Source organism: Spinacia oleracea, chromosome 1 (assembly GCF_020520425.1).
Source record: "Spinacia oleracea cultivar Varoflay chromosome 1, BTI_SOV_V1, whole genome shotgun sequence".
Lineage (NCBI taxonomy): Eukaryota > Viridiplantae > Streptophyta > Magnoliopsida > Caryophyllales > Amaranthaceae > Spinacia > Spinacia oleracea.
In genome coordinates, this window is record NC_079487.1 from 19441419 (window position 1) to 19469186 (window position 27768).

The following is a 27768-nucleotide window of genomic DNA, read 5'->3' on the forward strand; positions in this document are numbered from 1 at the left end:
CCCTTTCCTAGACCAATTAAGGTCGGCAACGATTTGAGTTCCCATAACTTTCTTAACTGGCTTGATAGGAACTCCACCGAGAAAGAGTTCCCTATGACTTTGAGGATAATAGCCGACTTCCATGGGTTGTGAATTGCTTACAGAACATCCTGTGAGAAAGGAACAATTACATCAATAGACTTATCAAAGCCCCTAGGAAACAAGTTTGGGGGAGTTGTGGGGATGGTGTTTGTTAGGGTAGGCAATTCCGCCATGAGAATTTCTTTAATGAAAACGGTTAATGGGTTAGTTGGTTGTCAACATTCATTGGTTGGGGTGAGCTTGGTTTTGTTACCCGTGGTTGGGTTCCATGGGGTGGGGGTGGCTGGTAGAAAGGATGTCGGCGGTAGGATTGGACGGAACGAATGTGGAGGTTGTACCCGGAGATAGGCATGTCTGGTCGAGAGGGGTCAGGAAGGGGGAGAGGGGATTGGGGTCAGGGGGTTCCATATTTGTTACTCCCTCCGCCCAAGATTAGTTATTACACTTTCCTTTTTCGTCCGTCCCAGATTAGTTGTTACATTTCTAAATTAGAAATGACCCTACAATTATTATAGGTAAATTTGTCAAAAACTACCTTATAAAATATGATTTTTGCGAAAAACTACCTTATAAAAAAAATGTTGTAATAAACTACCTTATAAAAATTTTATGTTGTAAGATACTACCTTTGGCCATATTATGAGCATTAATTCAAAATTACGACGTTGACTTTACTAGGTGCATATTACGCGACATCTAACGGGAAAGACGTAATTAAATGGCACGTGACATATATATGGTAAAGTCAATCCCGAAATTTCAATCAAACGTTCGTAATTTGGGAAAAGGTAGTATCTTACAACATAAATTTTTTATAAGGTAGTTTATGACAACATTTTTTTTATAAGGTAGTTTTTCGCAAAAATCATATTTTATAAGGTAGTTTTTGACAAATTTGCCATTATTATATCATATTGTCTCTCTTTTCCCACAAAAACTTTTTTGGTCCCCACACCCTCTCTCATTCAATTAAAAAATACCCTACTAACTCCTATCTCATATACTTTTTCAATAAAATAAGAATTGATGATCAAATAACCACTTATCACCTAAAACTTTGTGTAAAGATAAGTGTAACAACTAATATAGGACGGAGGAAATACTATTTGCTATCCGTTGAGGAAGAAGGGGTTACTATAAGGTTCGCCCCATTGGCGACATCAAGTATAAAATACCGTTTTTTTAACCATGACATGTAATGAAATTACATATGTTGAGTTCTATTATTCCTTTTCCCATGTGTGCCAAGTTGGCTACATAAACCGACAAACAAACGATTGCTAAATCAGGCCCATTGGAATAAGACCATTAACCACATAACCACTACCGAATATAATATTTTGTGGGTTCAAATACAGAACATGAGAAATACAGAACATGAGAAATTGAGAAGTTGAGAACAATATGCTGGTGAAAGTCTAAAGATAGAGAAAATTAGCAATAACAAAAAGGAAGAAAAAGAAGGTGAATTTGATTCATATTAAACAAACAAAAAAACAATGGGTGAAACGAGAAAAGGGTTGTTGTTAATCTCGGATTTCGCATTATCGTTCATGTGGGTATGTTCCAGTGTTTTTGTTAAAATCTTTGTCTACAATTTTCTGGGATTCGAACATAATTTTACCGGAGATATTGTCAAGCTCTGTTTCTCTCTCGTAAATCTCTTCTTTTTCGCGATTTTGGGTAAATTTGCGGGAGGCGCTGCTTATAATCCTCTTACTATTTTGGGTGGTGCCATTTCTGGGGGTTTTAGTCGCTTTCTGTTCACCATTGGCGCAAGAATCCCAGCTCAGGTTTATTTTCTCACCACTTTGTTTTAGCCATTTTGATTGAATTATTTATTGGGTATTCTGTTTTTTTGGATTATTTGGTTGGTTTGTAATTAGTAAAGTTTTGTTCTTTTTTATTTGTTCTTAAATTGATTGGGTTTTTTTTTCCGAGTTCCTATTTGATACAATTTGGTGGTTATTTGAAGATTGTGTCTTCCTGACTTTGCTGATAATATCGTTTTTTTGAATTTTTTGTCAATGGTTGAAAGTCCTGGATTGAGATTTGAACTTTACAAAAGATTTGATTTTTATTAGAATTGGGGCCTTAATTGGGAATCTCTGTTTGAGTACTACTAAATTGGTGATATTGTTTATGTAATTATGTGCACGGTTTATTTGGGTCGGATGTCGTTCTGCATTTGCGCTTGTATTCGAAGCAAGATCATTGTGATTGTATTTGAAGCATTGTTATATGAAGGATTCTTTATTTGTTGGGACTAAACAGGAAAGTGCTGAGTTTATCATTTGTTTCGAAAGACCAATTGACTGTTGGTTCAGTGGTGATTGAGGCTGAACTTGGTAGGGAGGACCTGTGTTCGATCCCCCGCAACAACAATTGGGAGGGGAATGGAACCTATCCACTCAGAACTCGCCCCGAATCCGGATTAGCCCTAAGGGTGAACCGGATGGTACACCAAAAAAAAAAAATCATTTGTTTCGAAATTTGTCATTCTGCCTTTGTGAGTTTGTTTGCTTATTTCTCCTTTCATAAAATAAGTCGCCGTCTTGGGCTTACATATTGACTAATTAGTTAAGGTTTATTAACATTTCCCCTTTAGTTGTAGAGTCAAACTAGTATTTTGGCCCGTGTACGCACGGTTATATTAATTTTTAATCAAATTAAATAATGATATTGATATAAAAGTTGAAAGGACAATGAACTAAGTAATCAAACATTGATTAATTAGGGAGAGTTGTACAAAACAAGTTGAAATATTGAAAAAATAAAAAAGACTTTAAGGTTCCTAAAAGAAACTTAAGGTGGTGATAAGTGGCATGTAAATTCTCCTGTTTTAAAATATTAAGATAGATGTGAGAGTTTTGATAAGGTTTTAGTTTGCTTTCGTTCACTTTCATTATTGTGTCATCTTTTGCTCGAGAGTATTTGATGCCTCATCTGAGCAGATTATTGCAATGAACTGATATCAGGGCGAGGGGTGCTTTAGACATTATGTTTACAAGTTAGTTATGGGTAAGGGAGTTTATCACTATATATAGAGTATATTAGAGAGGGTATGTTATGTTGAATACTTGTATATTGATGGGTTTTGTATTGAGCATTTAAGAGTTCACTTGGGAGAGAAGTCAAGCCTCTCGAAAGCTTGAATATCATTTACTCCGTACTTTGAACTTCATTAATCAAATCAATCTTCTTCTTCCTATTTTCTGCCATTATTGATAAAGACATGATTCATTCATAGCAGTTATCTAAATCTTAGTGTTACGTTTGTTCATTTTGAATGGAGCTAATAAACTCACATTTCTTTCACTTTGGATCAAGATGGTGTTTACACTGTATGCACTTGTGTTTATCTTTTGTTTAGAAAGTTGTCATTCTGCCTTTTTGAGTTTGTTTGCTTTGTGACTCCTTCCATTAAATAAGTAGCCGCCTTGGGCTTAAAGATTGACTAAACAGTTAAGGCTTATTTATCTTTTGCTTGAGAGTATTTGATGCCTCATTTGGGCTGGTTATCTTTGTGTCACGTTTATCCATTTTTAATGGAGCGACACTGTATGCACTTGTTATATATTGTGAAGTAGATATCATTGCTCGCATTTTCATATGGAAGGTTTTAATGGATAAAGGGACTTTGAACATGTGAGTATGTGACAACCCCCCCCCCCCCCCCCCCCCCGGTCCCTTTTACTTGGCTTTAAGCGGGAGTTAAGATCTAACTCATGAAACGTCACATTGTGAGTGTCCCAATTTGATAAAAGATGAGAGAGTTAATCTGTATGGTTTGGTGTAAAACGTTTTCAGTACAAACTGATTTTCCAAGGGAAAACACAAATCCAAACTAGTTTTCCTTTGTTTCTTTCCTAAAAAGAAAATTGGAGAAAATGGTGAAAATTGAGGGGGAAAGGGGAGAGGGAGGTAAGGAGGAAAGGTGAAAAAGTGGTTTCCCTCCCTTTCAAATGGAAAATGTTTTTCCCCCTTTGAGAGAGTTATGTAAATTGTTTTTCATCCCTTGCCAAACCAAACAACGTAAAATGATTGAAAGGGGAAAATCGTTTTCCATGTAAATCGTTTTACTCCCTACCAAACGGAGCTTAATAAGGCCAAGAAGCTACTCCCCTTAGTGCAATATAGTTTTAAGGTGGAACCTCCTTAAACTTGTAAAGTGGACTCTTTTTCTTGATGACGGGTGCGGCCCAAGCCCGTGTTTAACAATCTCTTTAGGATCTTTGGGGTAATGTTGATGTTGAAGATGTTTGTTTGTTTGGATATGGATTTATAATAGCATAGTTTCAACGGAGACATTTATAAAATCTTGTTAAGAATTTGGTTTGATCTTCCCTTTTCTCTATTTGTTTCTTTTGCTGATTGCCTTACTTTGTTAGAATTGTAGGCTTCTTTCTATTTCATATTATTCCACTCATCTCCATTTCAGGTGTTTGGAGCCATTTATGGGGTTAAGCTTCTAATTCAAATGTTTCCCGAAATTAGCCGGGGACCAAAACTGAATGTCAACATCCATCAAGGCGCATTGACTGAAGGAATCCTAACCTTCATGGTTGTTTTAATATCCTTGTCATTAGCAAGAAGCATTCCTGGGAGTTTTGTTAGGAAGACTTGGATTTCTAGCATTTCTAAACTTACGCTCAACATTCTTGGTTCAGACTTAACTGGTGGATGCATGAACCCGGCTTCTGTATGTATCTTTACCATATCTTGTATGCTGTATAGTGTATGAATTCAGTTGTTAAATAATCTTGTTTAACTGTCAATTTTGTTGCTTGTTTATGCAGGTGATGGGATGGGCTTATGCACGCGGTGACCACATAACCAAGGAGCACATTTTTGTTTATTGGCTTGCTCCAATAGAGGCAACTTTATTGGCTGTATGGATATTCATGGTGTTGTTTCCGAAAGCAAAAGAAACTTCAGACACAAAACCAAAATCAGAATGATTCTTGAACAATCTCCACGTTTTGTGTGTGTGTAAACTTCATCTTCGAATCCTTGTACAGGTAAATATGAAGATCGGTAGGATTTTAATTTTTTGAAATTGTTAAATAGTCCGTAACATGGATGGGAACATTTCCCTGTTGTATCCACTTCCAGCAAAACTGGCTGTAAAAGTGTCTTCAGAATATTAATACGAGAATGTTAACTTGCATTGCCATCTTCGTCTTCGCTCTGTATCTATTTATTCTTGCGTCCAGTTCTTACTCCGTATATTGGAAGGCTTTCATTGTTTTTCAGGAGTCTAGCATCCTACTGGTACTACATCTAAACCTCGAATAATGCAGAATGTTACTGAAATCTTGTATTGGCTTTTGTTTTTTCTTTTGAGGGGGTATTGGTTTTTTTTAGTAGCAGGGAATGAGCCGGACTGAGCCGAACTCTAACATGGCTTGGCTTGGTTTGGTTAAAGTTTACTGAGTTCGAGCTCGAGCTCAAAGTCACCTCGAGCTAGGCTTGTTAAGAATTCTTCGAATTTGAGCCGACCTCCTAGCATTTTCTAGCTTTCACTCGATAAACATGATAAATCATATTCCAACAATAAGCACAACAATGCATTTCTAGTTTTCTTAGTTAACACTAAAATCGTATTTTTATTGGATAACTTATGTAAATAGTTTCCCTCTCTGTCATTCAATTGACAGTTTAAGTGTAGATATTAAAGGAGGTATATAACAATCTGTTACGATATAGATTAGGAACTAGTATTTTATGCACGCGATGCGTGCGTGCATTTTAGAAATTTTATTGTGCCTAATATTTCTTGCGTGCGGAATTTTAAAAAAAATTGGCACTAAAAATCATTCGCAAAGTCCATATTTTGTGATATTGAGGTCATATAATACTCGTAGCTTTACATGACGAATGATCGAATCTTATGACCAATTAAAGCTATTTAAAAAACTTAACATTATTTTGATACAACTAACACATCCCATCGAAAAACCAAATTTGAAGTACTAAACTTATAGTTATTAAACATACAAAATAGCGAGTATCACTTTCTTCTTTTGCTCGCAATATATTTGTTTAACCACATGCACTCCTCCGCCCAATCGATATGTAACACATAACCAACCGTATACGAATGTTCAGGATTAAAAGCTCCAGTTGGTGGATGTAGCACCCATGAAAAAGCTCTGTTTCCGAAACATGCAAATACTTTTTCCATCACTCGATTACGTCCGTTAGGCTGCATGAACGTTAAAAAATATATTGAGATGTAAAAACAACATGAGTTAATTATATTAAAAAATCATGTTGTTAGAGTATTAGATTGAAACCTGTTGAAGTACTGATTTTACTTCAGTAGCTAAACAACCTAAAAGGTATTGTGCAAGATCGTGTAATATCGTGACTTTCAAATTACCACTTTTATCAAATATGGTAAGTCGAAGCAGCAACCTATAAGAAGAAATTAAAAAAAAAATACTATTATAGATATTTACCAATATATAATGTGTGTTTAAGTATAATAGAGATTTAGATAGTTACCTTGGGATAGTTACAGTGTTGTTGATATTGCAAGATTGACATTTTAATAGTCCTTGAAAAATGACAACCTTTTTTAGGCAACGATTGCATGCTTCATAAATGACGTTATTAACATCATCAACACGACATGCATATGCGGCAACTCGACAGTATTGTACCTACAAAAAAAAAAACAAAGTTAGACAATTAAGTACATAATATCGTATTTAATATATTGACAACACTCAAACTTCAAGGTTAGAAACAATACATTTCTCACAGTTGGAAATTGAGATAATCGGATACGGGGAGTATTAGAAATATCAATCGATGACTTTAGCGAAAAAGTCGATGAACGAAACCAATCTCTCCTTATCCTTGCCAGTTTTTCCGATGTATACCTGTACGTGAAAAAAACTTGTGAGCATAATACTTAAGGTTATGTTGTACATTAATATTAAAACAATATTAAGGTTATGCGAAATTGTGCATACCATGTAGATAAGGATGTTGTTTTTTCATTAACTGGGTTAACATAAATCCTAGTGTAGTATCCCGTGGAAAGATATGTACCTGTTTGTAATTATCAATTAGAAATATTATCACATATGAATATTATACTTTGAACTACATATTAAAAAGACTTTACTATATAATTTAATTTGAATGATGTACCATAGAAGCTCTTGACATGCAGACCACATGCTACAATGATTGGACAAATCTCAACATGATTAAGATTTTCATCAAGAACGTGCGCAAAAGCATTCCAAAGTGTTAATTTAATAACAGTCCAGCTGCAAGTAGAAAGTAAAACAATATTAAGACAAATTTATCGAAATATAGGCAAATTCGATAAGTAATTAACATTTTAATAATGTAGGGGACTTACGTTGTATCCATTATTGCCACGTCTCGCTTGAATGAATCTACACCAATATTCTCAATTGGTGAAACGTATAGGACCAATCCCATTGCATCTAGAAGATCATCAATGTTTCAATTAATAAACGACATATGCATGATAACTATATATTGAAAAAAGGCCAACAAAAGTACCATAAACTCTACTGGTACAGTCGATGTGACAACTTAATCTGTTCAAATGAACCAAATTATAGTGGAATGAAGGTATGGAAATGTCATCCTCCTCTTCACGTATCACATTTGTTTCTTCTTTAATGATCATCTGTTTCCAATTGGGGACAATTTTGTTTTTCCCTTCAGCAAATATCACTTGTACAGCAAGGAGTATATAAATGAATCCCTCTTGAAACCGTCCTATAAACTTTTCAATTGCGGGCTCGTAAATATTGCACTGTATGCCCTCACCCTACAAAAGAAAACACATGTAAAAGTTATGATATAGTTCAGATTCAATGAAAAAATTGAATGAAGTGTATGGTCATTTACCTCAACATCGACAAAAAGCATTTTCCATGCTTTCTTAGTTGTTCCTTTGTGGTTGTAGTTGAAAATATCATAATTACGAATTAGTCGGGCTCGTACATCATATCGTTGTACCCCGCTAGGATATAAATGTTCAAAAGTTGGATAATGGTACTCTGTCATCCTGTAAAGTTAGTTCAGAATAAAATTAGAATTACATAAACCGATATTCACAATGTATGAATATGGATATCACATGATATGAAAGCTATGTACATGAATAAATTTAATTACTCCGATATATAAAAATCACATCCCTCAATTCGTCCGATATATTATAAAATTCATTGGAAAAAATACGGCTAACGCTGACGTAACACACTACTCAGTGTCAAGAGTACAATAACGTTTATTACAAAACTGGGAAATACAAAATAATACTCTAGTTTCGTATCTCTAATCATAAGACAACAAAACTTCTTTGTACACAATATTTTTAGTGAATATGCCTTCACAGCCTTGGACCTTTCCCTTTTCTATCACGATCTTTGTCGTGTTTTCTGAAATTCCTCGTGATAATGCCACATATAGCTGGCCATGGCTAAATACATGATCAGGGAGGTATATGCCAACATGTGGAATAGTTTGTCCCTGAGACTTGTTGATAGTCAAGGCAAAACTCAACTTCACAGGAAATTGCTTTCTGACCATCTCGAATGGCAATTTTATATCTTCAGCAGTTTTCAAGGGAATTCTTGGCAAAAACACTCTGTTTCCCCTAGAATGTCCGGTTAATATCTCAGCATCAATGAAATTTTCCTTTAATGAATGGCAAAGCAACCGTGTTCCATTGCAAAGACCATTTTTAGGATCAATATTTCTCAAAAGCATTAAAGGTACCCCAGGTTTCAGGGTGAGAGCATGAGGAGGTAATCCCGACGCAGAAATCGAATTCAAAAACTCTTGTTGATACAAATTTCTCTTATCTTCAGGAACAGAGTCAAACGAATAGTACGTTTTTCCTTCTCCGAGAAACTTTTCGACAACCTTATTATTTATCCTATCAGCGTCTTCGTTTAGAGGTGTGATGATTGCCCTTTCAACTATAAAATTTCCATCACCAACGTGCTCACTTAAACTTGGAAAGACCTGGTCGATCAAAGCCTCGATCGAACTATCTGCCACTGTTGGTATAATCATGCCAGTCGGTAACCTTATCATCTGATCTGAAACAGTAGGTTCATTACCGTTCCCAACAGAGAGTAAGAAATTAGCAAAGCCGTTATCATCAATTGATCTCATATTTTCTCTCAAATGCAAAATACGAATGTGTCTCCACATAGGGGACCTGACAAAAGATGCGTCAATCATTTGAGCTCTAGTTCCATTTCGAACCACCGGTAAAACCTGTCTGAAATCACCACCGAACACAATAATTTTCCCCCCAAACGGCAAGTCGTTCCCCATTAAATCCTTGAGTGACCGATCAACAGCTTCAAATTGATATCTGTGTGTCATTGGGGCCTCATCCCATACGATAATGGAAGAATTTTTTAGGAGAATTGCAGTTTTAGAACGTTTGGTGAATGAGCAAGTTGATGAGCTATCTGGATTAAGTGGAAGCTGAAAAGTTGAATGTGATGTTCTTCCCTGGTGCAACAACGTTGCTGCAATTCCAGATGTTGCAGTGGGAATAGCTATTTCGCCTCTACTTTTTACAGTAGCAAGAAGGGCTCTATATAAAAATGTTTTTCCGGTGCCGCCAGGACCATCAACAAAGAAAGAACAACCAGCCTTTGAAATGACAGCATTCATTATTGTATCGTATGCAATTTGTTGGTCACTATTGAGAGTGGCAACACATGCTAAATCCTCATCTGGAACCGGAATAGAAAAGTACTCCTCTATGATAGAAGGAAGCTCGTCTATGTCATCAGTACTCTCAGGTAAACTTGGTAACTCCGTGTAGTCAGAAATCTTTTTTCTTAGCGGTCGTAATAACCTATCCAAGTCTTGCAAAAGTTTGTTAGTGAGAAAAACACAATTGTTTGTTGTGTTGGAAGTTGGATAATCCTCAACCATGTAAGGGAAAAACTCATCCCACAGTGAACGCAATCCTGTTGGTTGACAATATATCAAGATGGTTGCAAATAATCGACGTAATGCAGTTGGCATTCGTACCGAACATGCCTCTGAAAGACATTGACGAATGCTTTCATCATTTTCGATTAGACCGAGGGCTTCAGCTGCAGCCCTGAATGTTGGGTGTATGACACCATTGACCGTTCTTAAATGTTCAAACGACGTAGGCCCCCTCACATGATTGAGTAACATTCTCATATAAAACCGTTCTCCTTCCAACGGTGAAGCTACATACAATCGACCCAAAACCCGTTGTGAACTTTTTCTCTTTTGCCATTCACGTGAAGTCGATAACCACCTGTAATGCTCTGGAAATTCTCGATAAAGATATCTCCTTGCATTTGGATCAATCGAATTCATCTTGAAAAATTCAGTGAGCATCGTCTTAGAGTTTCTTGGGTTCTCTAACACGCTTGAGATTGGTTGGTTCGCTTCAAACCTCACTTGATGCATGTTTGGCAAATGAACCTGCAAACGGTCTACGGAAGGACACATTCTAGTCATGGGAAATTTGTAAAGTTTCCACATAGCTTCGGGTGCACAAATCCACCGTGCATCAACATATTGTGCAATCTCATCTCCGTTATGAACTTCCATAGAGACTCTATCTGAACCCTTATGGATGTACTTATACAGATATTTGACACACTTGATGCTGCTGCATATCTCAATATTTATGTGGCAATCATATTTTAGGAGCAAAAATGGATTATATGGGACTACCCACCGATTATCTACACGAACTCGTGAATTTTCACGCAATGGTACTGCTGGACGATCTTGTGGACGGCGATAAAGAGGATATGAGTCATTGCCTTGCTTTGTATCATTGGAGAATTCCTTGGGGAATCCTTTCTTACAACTTCCTTGTTTCATACATGGGGATTTGTGGTTGAGAACACCACATGGGCCATGAATCATGTGTTTAAGAACTACCTTATACAATTTTGGTTCCACTTGTTCATCGGGAATTACTGCTCTCACAATCTTGTCAAAGTCATCCGGAGTGGTTAGCTTGTCATTCTGATCAAGAATCAATAACATATGAACATGCGGAAGACCCCTCTTTTGGAATTCAATCACATATACATAAGCAACAACCGTTCCGAGGATGCCCCTTTCTAAAACATCCTTTTTCAACTCTTCAAGTTTAGCATGAAAAACCCGTGTCAACAGGTCTGGACGATCGTTTGGTACTTGTCCGGCCAACAATTCTGATTGTATCTCTGGCCAAGACGGATTGCATGTCATTGTAAGAAATAAATCGGGCTTGCCGAACTTATGAACCAATGCCATGGCATCTTGATACCTCTGGTGCATATCTCTTGGACTTCCTACGAATGAAGATGGTAGTATGGTCCGTCGTCCAACATTTTCTGCAAATGGACATTATACACACAAACCTTATTGCATGTGAAACAATGTATGAACTATATTGAGTGTAATATAATCAATTTAATTAATTAAATGTGGACCTGTGTTATGCTCTCCAGCATGTAAAGAATCCTCTAAACCCTTGTATAAATCAGCACGTATCTTATCTTGGTTGAGTGCAATCCACCTCAAATTATTGGCTTGCATTTTTACACAGTTATCGACAACAAATTGTTGGAGTAGACGACCGCCTCTCAAGATTAGAGAATCAAGATTTTGACGCATCTATATCACAAAATACTTGTTTTGGTCAGAAAAGGTATAAGTATACAATTTTTAGGATAAGGCTTAAAAAGAGTTATTAGAAATATGCACCTGAAACATGTATGCATAGAATTCCCGGCATGTCAACTTTTTACCAGTGGAACTTCGACTGTTTAAATCCCAGCCGTAAGAACCATAAGGAAAAAGTAGAGGATACTGCAATGGGTCATAATAACCGGCAGTGTCTTTGATATAACTCAGTTGCCCAGTTACTGACTCTATCATGATATCCCTATCTTTCAAGTTGGAAATGTCATCACCGCCAACGACAATTGCTGCTACTTGGGAAGCTGTCGGCATTGAGTATTGATGTTTATTTGTAGGTTGCTCTTTGATGACAAATTTGCAATCATTTAAGTCACTACGCTGAGCAAGATGACGAAGATTGTGGACAAAAGGATTGTGAGCATTCAAAATATTCTTGATTCTGTCGATGACTTCGAGCCGCAATGATGAGTTCTCGGCTGCACGATTTTCATTTTCATGCTCAGTATCGTAAATGTAGAGTTGAAGAAACCGGGGACGATCTTCTGCATTCAAAGGTAAGAAACCTCCAATGCGATGGTAAATTGAACCTTGTGCACGAAATGTGTACACGCCTTGACGTGCATTTGCTAGTTCGTCATCTAAATGAACTCCCATTGAAGTGAATGAAAATACGTGGTTGTATTTACGAATATTTTGCCTAAAATGAGTCCCATATTCCGATTGATCAGAATATAGATCAAGCATATCAGCGGACAATGGAAAATCAGGTAAGTTAACCTTCCCGCTTAAGCAACATAGTTCAGTAGATTCACAATGGAAAAGGCGTGCCTGGCAATGTGGACATGTTTTCATGGATGGCAAACTGAATATAGGAACCCCATGACTCTCGTGGTAATTTCTTGCACAATTTCTGTAACCAGTTCTCCCTACTGTCCAAACCCTTATATCATCAGAGATAGGGTTTGATATGTTGTTGGTGTCGACTGCATGACATTCACCGACATTGAATAATAGGCCCGGAATGCGTATTTCATTCTCCGCCTCAACAAAATGCGGCATGTCTCCATCGTCTGAAGTAGGGTCTGGTATACGTGCATTGGCTGTACTGCTCTCGCCAACACAAAAGAATCGATTGGGCATATCTCTTGAGTTTGATGTTGGGTATGATATTGTCAGATTTGTTGCCCTACCTTCACCGACGCTAAAAAATCGATTTTCTAGATTTGCCCGAGTATCGAGTAAACGAAGTTCATCAATAGGTTGCACTGCATTATCAAATCGTGTTTTTGATTAGTTAGGTAAGTGGTAATTTTTACATACTTAAATGAATCTTTTATGTTCGGATTACTTACGTTCACGTCTTTCACATCCTGTCGTGACATTATTGGCACGATTAGTGATGTCTGCCATAGCCCTTCGAGCTCCCAAAGTGTTGGGAGTGTTGTTAACAATCATAGGCCCTTCTGAACATGGCCTTTGGGGTTGACTCTCAGGGGATGCTATAGCATTTGATTCGTTTTCAGAGGCATAAGTGAGTCTTCGTTTGGTATTTAGACGATCTATTTGTTCTGGGGTGAGCGATTTTCTCTGTCGTCGCTTTTGATCCCTCCATATGGATCTTTGATCTTGCATACATTGATCTTCGTTCTCGTCCATTACAAAAATCTAAAACTACACGTATTAAAATTCACGTGTTGTACGAAGTATATCGGAGAGTGAATAATGTAAGTTATTTACTAAATAATGTGCTTTTTTAAAAAACAATTACTTTAAAGTTTTTTTATGGTTATGTTGATGCCTTTTTGTTTTTCTTGTCTACTTGAACGAATGTTTTAATTTAAATTACTATAAATATTTTACTGTGTTTCCTTTTGATTTTTCTTTTTTCTTTAAACAAAAATTTCAATTTAAATTAAATAAAATATTTTAGTTTGATGCTTTTTATTTTTTATTTTCCACGGAATTAAAATCTATTCATTTACCTTTTAATAAAGTATGAATAACGGGTCTCTAATCAAACATAACTTGTCAAGCTAATAAGCAGAGAGGAAAAAATTTAATTATATATATATATATATATATATATATATATATATATATATATATATATATATATATATATATATATCTCGATATATTTAAGGGATAATAAGAGATATATATTCATTCATGTTTGGCCATGGCAAATAAGGCAAATAAGGCTAATTCATTTCTTTTTCGGAGAATGGGCCTGGCCATTTCATTCTCAAAGATAAAAAAAAGAATAATCGTGTTGCCCAATTTCATTTTTGTTGCTCTTATCTCCTTAAACCTATTTGGATTTGTTTTCACTTCTATCTCCTTCTCACCGCCGCTCATCTTCTCTCTCTTCTCTCTCTCTTCTCTCTTCTCTCTTATCGCCGCTCATTTTAGTTAGCTTTCCCCTTCTCTTTTCTCACCACCGCCGATGAAATACAGCAATCTTCTCTCTTTTCTTCATTCCTTTCTCTCTTTAACTTGGTTCTTCTTTGATCTATCTCAAAAACTCAACAACACCTAAAATGGTTTCTTTTTATGTTTTGAGGGGAAAAATGGCGAACACTATGAAATCGAAATATCAGGAGGATCTCTCCCTTCACAGGTATATTACCCTTATTTTCGTCTTAAATTTGCCTTATTTGACATTGATTTAGAATTTTAGGGTTTTGATTATTTAATGTTTTTGGGTTGATAATCAAACTTTACTTCATGCACAATATCGATTTGTAGAATAGATAGGTTATTTAGTGTTTGCTTGGCAAATTTATTTCATGGTTTGTTTTCTCAATTTTTGCTTAATTAATTTTTTGGGAATCTTGATTTGCATGTCGTGTTGGAGAGAAAGCCGTCGAGTCGCTGGTCGAGGCGCTGGTCGAGGCGACAGGGCGCTGGTCGAGGCGATGGGGCGCTGGTCGAGGCGATGGGGCGGCGCATCAAAATTTCTGGTGAGTTTATTGTAGATTCGTTTGATTTTCTGGTCCCTGATTGTTTTTGTGTAATTTTTATATGATGTTTCATTGAATTTTTATCCTTGTTTATTCTGCTTGTTTTTTTGAATTGTGGATTAATCAATGTTGTTGGGATTTTGTGAATTGGTGTGGCATCATTGTTGGTGTGGTTTTTTAAATCAAAAACTTGAATTTTGGCAGGGGTTAATTTACTGGAATGACCTCAGGAGCTGGCTTATGGAATAGATAGATTATTTAGGGTTTAGGGCCCGGATTAATTGTTGCTTGATTTTAGTTGTATTTGGTTTTCTTAATTATTGCTTAACTCAGTTGTTTGCACTTTTGATTTGCATGTGCTGTCCCTCCATGGCGAGAGAGAGCGCTGGTCGAGGCGCTGGTCGAGGCGCTGGTCGAGATAGTTCTATGGCCTCTAATATCATCCAGAGGTAAATTGGACAAAATTTTAATCTAATATGATTATTGATTACTTTGATTGGATAAAATGATCTTGGTTATAAAGTTGTTTTATTGAATTTGATTAATTGGTTTGATTTCTCATGTTAAAGGTTGATTTTTTAATGTTTAATTGTAGGTATGTTTGCTCTCTTTTGAGATGTTGTGTCAGAGTACGATTGGCCAAATTTTGTAGTTATCTCAGTTAATTACAATATGATATGTAAAAATATAGTTTAAAAAGTACAATTGGGAGAATGTGACTGAAAAGTAGTTGATAACCAATATCATTTACCTGGAATTGGCCATGATTGGTATTAAATGTTGGTATTAGCTAGAAACCCAACCTAGTTGTAGTTGTAGTTGGCCTTCCTTTCCCATCCCTTTTTCATTAATTGATTTCACATGTTTCTTTCATAATACCCTTGGAATTGGGCATTGATGAGAAATTGAATTATGCTTCTGCTCAATTGAATTATGGTTTATTGATTCAAGTTTTGATGAACACGTTAGTACTACTTGTAATGATAGTTGTAGTGATTTTGAATTATAGCAGGAGTAGCTGAAAATGGTAAAAGAATTTAATTTCTAATCAAAAGTGAACTTCCACGTGTCTTTCTGTATGGTTAATTGTTTCTATGATGTGATTTTCAGTTACTTAAACCGTGAACATTATGAGGTTGTGAAAAAGTTGTGATTTGTTTAAACTGGAACATTATGAGGTTGTGAAAAAGTTGTGAGCATTGCTGTTGGTCTTTGTTTATATTGTTGTTTTGAATCAGTTTTATATTGTTGTTGTTTGTTGTTGGAAATGTCCTCATTTTTTAGTACTGTGGAATTTTCAGTATTATTGTGATTGAGAATTCTTATTAATTCAATTCCCAAAAAATAATAGTAATCTCTATTATATTGAATATATGAATCAGTTTATATTGTTGTTGTTATTTGTTGTTGGAAATGTCCTCATTTTTCTGAGTACTGTGGAATTTCAGTATTTTAGTGAGTGAGAATAATATTAATTTCTATAAAATACAAATGTCTTATGTGCGCCAACAATCTCTTAAACAAAAATTGAATCTGATTTAGTAATACTGATCTCAACAATAACTTGTCAATTCTTATTTGTAATCTGATTTGTATAATTCTTAGTAAATCAAAAATTATATTGTAATCCTAATCAGTCAGATTTGTATAGGAATAAACTGTTTATTATTGGCTATAAAAATCAAATAAATAACATGTTTAATTAAAAGCCTGAACATCAATCTGTAATAATTAATTGAAATAAATAAAATCATGCATATTACTTATGTTTGAGAGTTTGATGAGTGTCCTACCTTATTCTGTTGGTTATTGTGTGCCTTGACGAACTTAACACCCAACTTAAAATCGAACCTTAAAACAAAATTATAATCTGCAAAAACCATTATCTATATCAGATTTCATGCTTTATTTTCCAATATACATTATTCATGCTTTTAATAAATAAAACCATGAAACTTTGGCAAGTACTTTTTTTATCAATAAAATATGAAATTAGAGCAGAAATTAATATCTGAAATAATTAATTAAGATCGGTTTAAAGCATGCCGATTACTATTATATTTTGTTTAGGAGATTGTTGGGGTACATACCGTATGTGTTTCGTAATTGTATATCGTTGCAGATTTCAAACCCAACTTAAAATCTGCATAAAAACCTATTCAAGTCAATTCTTTTTCAATTCATAATTCTAATAAAACAGATTTACAAAGAAGTGTCTTTTCAGAATCTATTGCACACTCACAAACACATAAGCATACCTTATAGTTTGAAATCTGCCATTAGAGATTAAAAAAATATAAGAGACTATTGTACTAAAAGCTTGAATTAAAATATGTAATAATAAAGTTCAGTCCATAAAAGCAGGGGTATTATATACCTTGTATTTTCAAATCTGCAAAATAAATAATCTCAAGTGTGTTGGTTAGACATACTGAATTTACATAGCAACAATATTTTAAAAAAACTTTTGTTTATGCATGAAATTTCACGAATGATTATTTATATCTAGTCTTAATTGTTATGTGTATTTTTATGCACAAACAGGTTTGAATCCGTCCATTCAAGTAAATTAAAAAATTACTAATTGTTTAATTTCTGTTTTTCATGGGTTTGCAAAAACATTCACGAATTATTATTATTTAATTAAAAGCGTGAATTAAACCGAAATAATTAATTAAAATCCATAAGACCTCATATTTTATTTAATAATTTCATTACTGTTTTTATGGTTATGCATAGAACACGGATTATTATTTTTACAAAATTGTTTAATATCTGTTTTAAATTTCTTGCAAGGAATCGTGAGAAAAATGGTACTTACGTGTGTGTGTGTGAGAGCGACTTCGCGAAGAACGTTGCTGGAGGTTTGTGTGGAGCTTTCACGAAGAACGATGATGGAGGTTTTACAGAGTTTTGTGGAGTTTTTGTTTTGGCAATTGAAATAATTTGTAATAATTTCGTTTTTTGTATTAATTGTGTTGTTTTGGTTATGTGTTTGTATTATATTCCCCTAATTTTAAGTGTTTCCTTTTCTGATTTAATTGTATTATATTCCCCTAATTGATTTCATTTCCTTTTTTGTAACAATGAATATTTTAGGTTATTTTGGCAGTAAAATAAGCTGCACAGTTGTGGTTTGGGCCCACTAAAAATATTTTGGACGTTACTGAATAAAAGTAGCCTTGTAAATGAGATTGGCTGTTGAACAGTAGAGGGTTATTTTGTAATTTAGCAGATGGACACGAAAAGTTAATTTACTGGATTGACCTCAGGAGCTGGCTTATATAATAGAGATACATTGATTCCTAATATGAGTAGAATTTGTTATATGTTAGAGTTTGAGGTCTAGCAGGTTTCTACCTCCTGATTGTATTATTTATATTGATGCGTAAGTTAATGAGAAGGTTAAGACTTTTGGTCATATTTGTCATGGTATCAAGAGCAAGGTTTCAATTTTTTTCCGCAACCTAAAACCCTTAAACACAAGCAGGTACGTAGTTAAACGCTAGAAGGCTGTAAGCCATGGTGGATACCAGTAGTGGAGATGAAGAAGAGGAGACTGTGCAGACGCCTCCTATGAAAGCAGATGCTCTTGCCAAGGAGTATTACCTTGGTTCCAGTGATGGACCAGGCAATTTAATCACACCTATAAAGTTGCGAGGCTCAAGGAACTACGATGAATGGGCAGCATCGGTTCGTCGAGCGTTAATATCCAAACGCAAATTCAGTTTTGTTGAGGGAAAAATCAAGGAACCTACGGATGATCCAGATCGATTGTCGGATTGGATTGCGGTTCATTCAATGCTTGTTTCTTGGATCACAAACACGGTAGAAGAACCTCTACGATCCACAGTGGGTGACTTCGATGATGCAAGCCTCCTGTGGGCTCATCTCAAGACGAGGTTTTGCAAGGTAAGCGGGACTCGTATTTGTCAACTGAAGACACGGTTGGGTGATTGCAGACAGACTCCCAACGAGAGTGTAGACGAATACTATGGCCGGTTATCTACACTCTGGAAAGAGATCGTCAAGTATGCAAGGGTCCCTAAGTGCTCGTGCGGAGGGTGCAAGTGTAATATACAAACTCAGGTGGATCACATTCGTACAGAAGACTATCTACACCACTTTCTGCTTGGTCTAGACTCCCCGTATGAGGCCATTCGTGCTCAACTTCTAGCCCAGACACCGTTACCGTCTGTTGATGAAGCTTATCAGACTGTGACTAATACTGAGAGTATGCGGGTGAAGAATCAGCAGGAGGGTCGTGAGACGGTGGTGGCATACAAGGTAGACTCCCGAGTGAAGGCGAAACATGAGGATAATAGCGACAAATTATGCACACATTGTAACCGTGTGGGTCATGATGTGGAAGGATGCTACCAATTAATTGGGTTTCCTGAGTGGTGGCCTCATGATCGCCGTGGTGGTCGAGGCTCAGGACGCGGGGGTCGAGGAGGTAGAGGAGGACGAGGTCGTGGTAATACAGGAAGCAGTAGCATGACAAGTCATAAAGATGGACAGCAGACTGGTAATACTGCTCGTGCAAATAAAGTAGCTGGTGGGGGTCAACATGCTGTAGCAGGAGGGAGTACTGGTGCAAGCAATAACAACAATATTGCTGAAGGCTTGGCTGGCGTTTCTCCTGCCCAAATCCAACAAATTATGGATATTTTAAATTCTAGTTCAAAAGCAAAATTACAAGGTAAAGAAATTAATTGTCCATGGATTGTTGATAGTGGAGCATCAAATCATATGACGTATGATTTATCCATTTTATCGAATGTCACGACAATACAGAACAGCTCAGTTGGCCTTCCAGATGGACAAACGGCTAATGCAAATCAAGCCGGCTCAGTGATATTGGACGGAGGATTAATATTACATAATGTGTTATTTGTTCCCCGTTTAAATTGCAATTTAATTTCTGTAACGCAATTAAGTGATGAGTTAAAATGTTCAGTTCAATTTACTAACAAAATATGTGTGATACAGGACCATACGAGGACGATGATTGCTTTGGGTGAACGAGAAGATGGACTTTATTTTTTCCGTGGGGTTCCGTCGGTCAAAGTTCGTGCAGTTGGGTTTGAATGTGTGGTGGAACTGTGGCATCAACGAATGGGGCATCCGTCGGAAAAGGTTTTGATGCTTCTGTCTCCCGTACGTGGGTCTGTTAGGAAATTTTTTAAAGTATGTGATGTTTGTCCTCGTGCAAAACATACTAGGAGTAGTTTTCCGATTAGCGAGAACAAAGCAAGTAGATTGTTTGAATTAATACATTTAGATTTATGGGGTCCGTATAAAATTCAGTCATCGTGTGGTGCTCGTTATTTTTTAACTATTGTTGATGATTTTTCTAGAGGTGTATGGATTTATTTGATTCGTAATAAAACTGAAGTTGAATCGTCTTTCCTTAATTTTGTTGCTATGATTAAACGACAATTTAATCAGGAAATTAAGGTTATAAGAAGTGATAATGGGACGGAATTTAATACCCTACAAGGATATTTTTTTAAGCATGGAATTTGGTTTGAGTCGTCCTGTGTTGGTACTCCGCAACAAAATGGTAGGGTAGAAAGAAAACATCAACACTTGTTGAATATAGCCCGGGCATTACGATTCCAAGCAAAATTGCCAAAGAAGTTTTGGGGGGAGTGCGTTTTGACGGCTTGTTACTTAATTAATCGAACACCTACTCCCTTACTTGACAATAAAACACCGTATGAGTTGTTATTTGGAAAATTACCGTCATATGATTTAATACGCGTGTTTAGTTGTTTGTGTTATGCTCATAATCAACGTAGTAAAAGAGATAAATTTGATTCCCGTAGTAGACGATGTATTTTTATTGGATACCCGTTTGGAAAGAAAGGATGGACATTGTTTGATTTGGAAAGTGGGGAATTTTTTGTTTCTCGTGACGTAAGATTTCATGAAAAGGTTTTTCCGTATATAGACAATGTAGAATATACGGAGGGCGAGAGTGAGGAGACAATGGTGGCATATTGTAGTGATGATGATGAGGCGTTAAGTAGTAATGAGGTCAGGGGGGTGCAACAAACTGCTTCCCTGCAGCACCAACCTGACCAAGCAGTACAGAGAAGAAGTGCAGGAAAGCAGATCAGGAGCACGCAGGGGGAGGCGATGCACAGAGGCGATGAGGCGCTGCAGCCTGATGAGGCGCTGCACAGGGCGCTGGGCGATGTGCTGCAGGCAGACTCCAAGGCGCTGGGCGAGGCGCTGCAGGCAGAAGCTAGAGGCAGCCAGCCAGAAATACAGATTGCTACAGCAGATTCTGCTAGTCCAGACCATGGACAGCAGGTTACAGAGAGTGTGCAGGAAGGAAATGGTTCTGTGAATAGTGCAGTAGGGGTAGGCGAAGTGCATCAAAGTGCAGGAACTAGTAATGTGACAGATATGGGTCGAGGAAAACGACAAAAGTTTCCTTCAACGAGACTAAAAGGGCATGTAACACACACCATACGGAAAAATACAAGTCCATTTTCAAATTCATCCTCGATATCATTCTCCTCAGGTACTCCCTATCCTATAACATATTTTGTTAATTATGAACGTTTTTCTGCGAAACACAGACAATTTATTGCAGCTATCACAGAAGGGAAAGAGCCAAAAAAATTTAAAGAAGCAATGAAACATGAAGCATGGAGAGAGGCAATGGCAGCAGAAATAAATGCACTTGAGGGGCAAGGAACGTGGGTTCTGGAGACCTTGCCTCCGGGAAAGAAAGCCCTTGGGAGCAAATGGATCTTTACTGAAAAAAGGGATGAGGATGGTAACTTGATTCGTAATAAGGCACGGTTGGTCTGCCTTGGGAACCATCAGGTAGAAGGAATGGATTATAATGAAACGTTCGCCCCAGTTGCTAAAATGTCGACAGTTCGTACTTTCTTATAGCAGTCGCAGCAGTGAAAAATTGGGAAGTACATCAAATGGATGTACACAATGCATTTCTTCATGGTGATCTGGAGGAAGAAATTTACATGAAAATTCCTCCCGGCTTCAATAAAGGTAACACTGACAAAGTTTGCAGGATGAAAAAATCTTTGTATGGTCTAAAACAGGCTCCTCGGTGTTGGTTTGAAAAATTGTCTACTGCTTTGACGAAGTATGGCTTCAAACAATCATATTCAGACTATTCTTTATTCACACTTTCTAAAGGTGGTTTACAGTTGAGTGTACTCGTATATGTAGATGATATGATAATTGCAGGAAACAATGTCTTTGCACTGAATAGTTTTAAAGCATACTTGAGTCAATGCTTTAAAATGAAGGATCTTGGGCATCTGAAATATTTTCTAGGGCTGGAGGTTGCCCGTAGCAAGAGTGGATTTTACATATGTCAGAGGAAATATGCGTTGGATATCATTTCAGAGACGGGCCTATTAGGTGCAAAACCAGTGGATTTTCCGATGGAGCAAAATCATAAACTGGCATTGGCAGACGGAAAAGACCTGGAAGATGGGGAGAAATATAGGCGCCTAATTGGCCGCCTAATATATTTGGCTGTGACCAGGCCGGATTTAGCTTACTCAGTTCATATTTTATCCCAATTTATGCAGACACCAAAGGAGGAGCATTGGGAGGCAGCATTGAGGGTGGTCCGATATTTGAAAAAGTGTCCGGGTCAAGGCATCCTTTTACGTTCCGATAGTGTATTACGACTAGAGGGGTGGTGTGACTCAGATTGGGCAAGTTGCCCGTTGACTCGTCGATCTTTGACTGGATGGTTTGTGTTGCTTGGTCTATCGCCCGTATCCTGGAAAACTAAGAAGCAACATACGGTTTCTCGCTCTTCTGCAGAAGCAGAATATCGTTCAATGGCGGCATTGACTTGTGAGTTGAAGTGGTTAAAGCAACTACTTACAGACTTGGGTGTGGAGCATAAGCAGGGCATGAGTGTGTTTTGTGATAGTCAGTTAGCACTTCACATTGCACAAAATCCGGTGTTTCATGAGCGGACGAAACATATTGAGGCAGACTGTCATTTTATTCAAGATGCGATCAAGGAAGGTGTTATTTATCCATCGTATGTGTCGACGAAGGTCCAGTTAGCAGATATTTTCACAAAGGCGTTAGGAAAGGCGCAATTTGAATTTTTTCTTGGCAAGATGGGCATTCGTGATCTTCATGCTCCACCTTGAGGGGGGATGTTACTGAAGGAAATAATGCCCTTGGTCCAAGTATGCATTCTATGTTAAGTCTAATAAATGCGGTTCAGTATTAATTAACAAGTTAATAATTCAGTGAGATCAAGTGAGCTGAATGCCTAGCTAGAGGCCGCTTCAGTTCAAGTGGAATTAATGATATTAATCCACAGCTTACTCTTGACTGAACCCGTAGGGTCACACAAATAGTACGTAAACGGATCAAGTATTTAATGGCATTAAATACTCCATCTATGAATATTCGGAACCGACGGATCTTGGTTTCAGTGGGAGCTAAGATCGTCACAGGCAAGAAATGAATACTCCGGAAACGATGATATTGCCGGAAACGGAAATATGGATCGTATCGGAAATATGAATATTATCCAAGTCGTAGATGTTGCCGGAAACGGAAACATGGTACGTATCGGAAAATATTATTGGAAATGGAAATATTACCAGAATCGGAAATATTGCCGGAAACGGAAATATTGTCAGAATCGGAAATATTGCCGGAATCGGAAAATAATTCCGGAAACGGAAATATTAAATATTTGTTCGAAACGGAAATTAATTCCGGAATCGGAAATATTAAATATTGTTCGTATCGGAAATAGATTCCGGAAATGGAAATTTAATCGGAAGCGTATCGTACGAATTAGCATCGGACGAGGCCTGCCGGACGAAGGCCCAGCACGAAGCCAGGCCATCACCCAGCAAGCACGCACGCCACAAGCCCAGCGCGCGCCAAGGCCACGGATGCGTGGGCCTTGCTGCGTGGGCTGCAGCTCGCACGCATGGGCAGTCCTTGTGGCTGCCGTGTGTGTGTGAGTTTGTGCTCATGCGTGATTCCTGAATCTGCAAGAGTCAGTGTATGATTAAATGTCTATTCCTAATTGGATAAATTAATTAAATAGAATTCATGTAGGATTCTAATTTCAATTAATTTGTATCCTACTAGGATTACGATTCCTTTTCCATAACTCTATAAATAAAGGCCTAGGGGTCATAATTTATACACAAGTTTCAAAGTATTCAAAAGTGAGTTTTTGAGAGAAAATTAAAACACATCTTGCTCATAAAAGTGCCGAATTTTCTAGTACCTTAAGGGCGATTCTAGTTGGTCAATCTTAAGGCGGATCCGGACGTGCTGTGGACTATCTACGGAGGGACGACACTTGGAGTCCTAAAAGACTTGTTCTTGTTCGGTTCGGGCGCAGCTAGGGAAGGCACGCAACAAAGAGTATGCATCTAATTATGCTATATGATTATGTGTAAATAATATGTTTCCTGGGTTAATGGTTGTTTCCGCATGATTTATGTAAATGTCATATGTATCATAACCTAACAGTGGTATCACGAGCCCCTTATTATTTTCATAATCTAAATTGCATAAACATGGTTAAATATTACAAATTTGCAAGAATTAAAAGGGGTGATTAATTTTCGTAATTGTTAATTAATTGCAAATTGCGTTTATTTAATTATACGTACGCAGTTTTTCGGCAGTTTCTTCGTTACTCATCCAAATCGAGTGATTTTTGTGTCAATTCCGCATGTAAAAGGCATTCTAAAATTTTGACAAAAGTAGTATTTTTCTGCCGAACCCAGAATTCTCAAATTCGAAGCCTAACTATGACTTTTCGAAGGTTTTAGTTTTTCGAATGCAAAATTTCGTAAATTTAAGATGTTAAATTAAATATTTGCGATTCTTGTTGATAAATCTTGAATTTTTGATTGACCTACTGCATATGTTTAACAAGTTTGAATGCCTAGTCTTGTTAATTATGCAATCTAATTTGTAATTATGATTAATTTGTTGAAAATTAGAATAATTTAGAATTAATTTGATTTTCATAATTAATTGTAATTTAATTAGAAACCTATGATTAAAAACCACCATAAAAATTGTAAATTTACGATAAATTTTAAATTTTTATGACCTAGACTTGAATCCATAACAATCGGAAATCAATTGGATAATAAATTTTCGATTTTTTCGCCCTAAAATTATGAAATTAATAATATTTATTAATTTGTCATTAATTTTAAATATAAATTTTAAATTTTTATGCGATTCGTTCATATAACTTGCACGCACGAAGCAATGGACGCTTCGTGTTACCCTTAAGGGGTGTTGTATAATGCGGGCATGCGACGACGAGCAAGGGAGCTCGTCGCCCGTGCGGCACGAATGCAATGAGCAAGGGCATAGTGCACGAGCACAAGGCAGCAGCCCTGCCTTGTGTCGTGTACCACGAGCAATGAACGAATGGGCATGGGCGAAGGGCGAGCCAAGGCAGTCGCGTGTGGGCAGCAAGCGAGCTGCGCCACAACGCGCGCTGCCTCGCACAAGTGCGCGCAGCCTCGCGCGCAGCGAGCGCAAGCTCGCGTGCCACGAGCGCTGCGCCCAGCACTGCGATGTCGCGCCCCAGCGAGCGATGTCGCGCCCCAGCGAGCGATGGCTCGCGCGCGCAGCGCGCGATGTCGCTCGCCCAGCGAGCGATGTCGCGCCCCAGCGAGCGATGGCTCGCGCGCACAGCGAGCGAGCCAGCGCGCCCAGCGAGCGATCTCGCGCGCGCGCACTGCGAGCGATAGCTCGCGTGCGATGGGGCGCTGTGCGGAGGCTTGCGATAGGACAGCAGCAGCTATGCGACGAGCGCATGAGCTGCGCGCACATGGCCAGCAATGGCTGTGTGCGTGCGGCCCATGGGCGTGCAACGCATAGGGTGTTTGCGTTACGATTAGATCGTTTTGAATATTTAATTTGAAAATTTCAGTTCACGTAATTTTAATTAATTTTAAAATTAATAATTTGAATTAATTTCTTGGATTTTAATTTTGAATATTATAATTATAATAAATGGAATTTATTCTAATTATTTTACTAAAATTAAAATCATGAATTAATTTAAATGCGACTGAAATTAAATTAAATTTTTGGATTCAATTATAAATTTATATGAGCTTTAAATTTTAATTAAATTTGTATGTTTCCGGTTAGACTAGAAATACAATTTTATGTTTAAAATTAGTAAAGCATATGAATTTATTGGTTTGAGTGGGAGCGCTTTTTAGTCATAAACTCTTGATTAGGTCTACAAATCCTTAAGGTTAAAACAACTCGATTAGAATTAATAAGGACTGAATAATTGGTAGATTATTGGTGCCCTTGATTAATTGCTGCAAATGTTTACGTGATGCATAATGTGTTTTACTAACCAGCTATGTGGGCCATTCATGATAATGAATGGGTGAATGGTATATATTGTATATGTACTGTTTTGCAGGTTATGAAGTGACTAGTATGGCCCAAATAGGATAGAAAATATGGTCTGCGTACCATTAATTTGAATGTAATTGGTCTAAAGCACCAAAGTTATTTTTCAATTCAAAATGGTCTGCGTACCATCAAATAGTTGTAATTAGTTATAGCTTATCCTATTTGAAGAAAATGGTGCCTCCCACGGAGATTTTCAAGACGGACTTTGAAGTCAAAGCTTCAAGATGAAGTCGGGCCATACTAGATCACAAATATCTTATGCATGTTTTAAGTTATTTATTGCTTTAAATATGTCTTAAAATGCATGAGATCAAAAGCTTGATTATGTTGCATGATTAAGGATTTTAGTTCACTTAAAATCTAACCAACATAGTAAGAGCCTTAAGTTCCAAACTTAAAAATTGAGTTAAAAGGTGCCATGCCAAAATATACACTTGCTTGGATATCCTTTACATCAATCTAGTAATAGTTTTCGCTCAGCGAGGTGTTACTTATTGGTCCTAAAGGGGCAAGGTACACAAATAATTGTGAGTACATGTTAGTTTTGGTGAAACTCAACGATATAAGTAAGGAGTCCTTTTATGTCGTGGCAAAATCGATAGGTTTACCTAATAAGTTCTTAGACGTACCTATCAACCAAGAGTAGTTTTTAGACTATTAGCAAAAGGCTTTTGCTTACCTAAAATGTTTTAGAATTGAGTCGACAAACTGTGCTTAATTCTTCAATGGTTTTAGGATCTTGGAATCATTTTATTCACACCTGCCGGAACAATAAAATCGAATAAAATGCTAATAACTTGTTTGAATTGCATGGTTGCTTTAATTTCAAGTTATTATTCATGATAAATGTTTAGACTTTGCATGCTTCAATGTATGTTTTAATTATTGTTTATAATTAAATATCTTGCACTGCAATAAATCCTTTTAGAAAGGTAACAGTAAATTTCCTCGATTGGTAGTGAATCCAAGAACGATTCACGGAAAAGAGAGAAAGTGAGCAATTTAAAATGTACGTTTCTTATATCGACTTTTATGGTTGTTTTCGAATATCAAAATCGAATGGCAACCCAGTTGGTGCTTGTGAATTCAAAATACACTGTAGTTTTGAGATCATAAAGCATTGAGTTTAATACGCTCAGCTTTACCAATGGTTAACAACCTAATATCTTTGTCCATTTAATTTTCGAATGAGTCTAAGTCCCTAGACATTCGAATAGATCGATGCTTAGAGAACTTTAGAAGCTTCTGGTAAGATCATCTAGTTGAAACAGAATGTTCAACATAAATTAAATGAAAAGAACCTTGTTGGTGACATTGGACATGTCTAACAAGTATAAAAGTCAACACTAAAGAATTCAATTCTTAAGACTATAAGAAAGGGTACAAGAAATAGGAAACAAGGAACAAATGAAAGGAATTTACGATTCCGTTTCTACCTATAAATTTATGTTTAAAGAGAAGTGACCTAGCAATCAAACTTCCTTGGTATCATATACCGCTTGAGGTTCTTACTTCGGTAAAAACTCAAACAATGGAAGCTAGGATACACTAATGACCTACAAGTGAGAAA

General features: G+C 36.9%; 2 protein-coding genes across 2 annotated transcripts; one reads left to right on the top strand and one right to left on the bottom strand.

Annotated features, from left to right (window-relative positions):
* Nucleotides 1-1432: 1432 nt before the first annotated feature.
* On the top strand, nucleotides 1433-5257 carry LOC110780212 (probable aquaporin SIP2-1). Its single transcript, XM_021984638.2, has 3 exons — nucleotides 1433-1874; nucleotides 4523-4783; nucleotides 4881-5257. The coding sequence occupies exons 1-3, from the start codon at nucleotides 1581-1583 to the stop codon at nucleotides 5040-5042; spliced, it is 717 nt and encodes a 238-aa protein (XP_021840330.1). The 5' UTR covers nucleotides 1433-1580; the 3' UTR covers nucleotides 5043-5257.
* A 1407-nt stretch (nucleotides 5258-6664) lies between these two features.
* Nucleotides 6665-13443, bottom strand: LOC110780426 (uncharacterized). Its single transcript, XM_056832173.1, has 11 exons — nucleotides 13140-13443; nucleotides 11851-13052; nucleotides 11577-11760; nucleotides 8437-11477; nucleotides 8327-8340; nucleotides 7984-8143; nucleotides 7630-7903; nucleotides 7463-7550; nucleotides 7246-7367; nucleotides 7065-7143; nucleotides 6665-6749 (listed from the first exon to the last, which is right to left on the bottom strand). Exons 1-11 carry the CDS (start codon nucleotides 13441-13443, stop codon nucleotides 6665-6667), a joined length of 5553 nt encoding a protein of 1850 aa, XP_056688151.1.
* Nucleotides 13444-27768: the final 14325 nt, after the last annotated feature.

Coding starts and splice junctions, on each gene's coding strand:
- LOC110780212 (XM_021984638.2), top strand. CDS start 1,581: ATGGGTGAAACGAGAAAAGGGTTGTTGTTAATCTCGGATTTCGCATTA. Junction 1,875..4,522: donor GCGCAAGAATCCCAGCTCAG/GTTTATTTTCTC, acceptor TCTCCATTTCAG/GTGTTTGGAGCCATTTATGG. Junction 4,784..4,880: donor GATGCATGAACCCGGCTTCT/GTATGTATCTTT, acceptor TTGTTTATGCAG/GTGATGGGATGGGCTTATGC.
- LOC110780426 (XM_056832173.1), bottom strand. CDS start 13,443: ATGGACGAGAACGAAGATCAATGTATGCAAGATCAAAGATCCATATGG. Junction 7,551..7,629: donor CTGTACCAGTAGAGTTTATG/GTACTTTTGTTG, acceptor ATGATCTTCTAG/ATGCAATGGGATTGGTCCTA. Junction 7,144..7,245: donor GCATGTCAAGAGCTTCTATG/GTACATCATTCA, acceptor AATTACAAACAG/GTACATATCTTTCCACGGGA.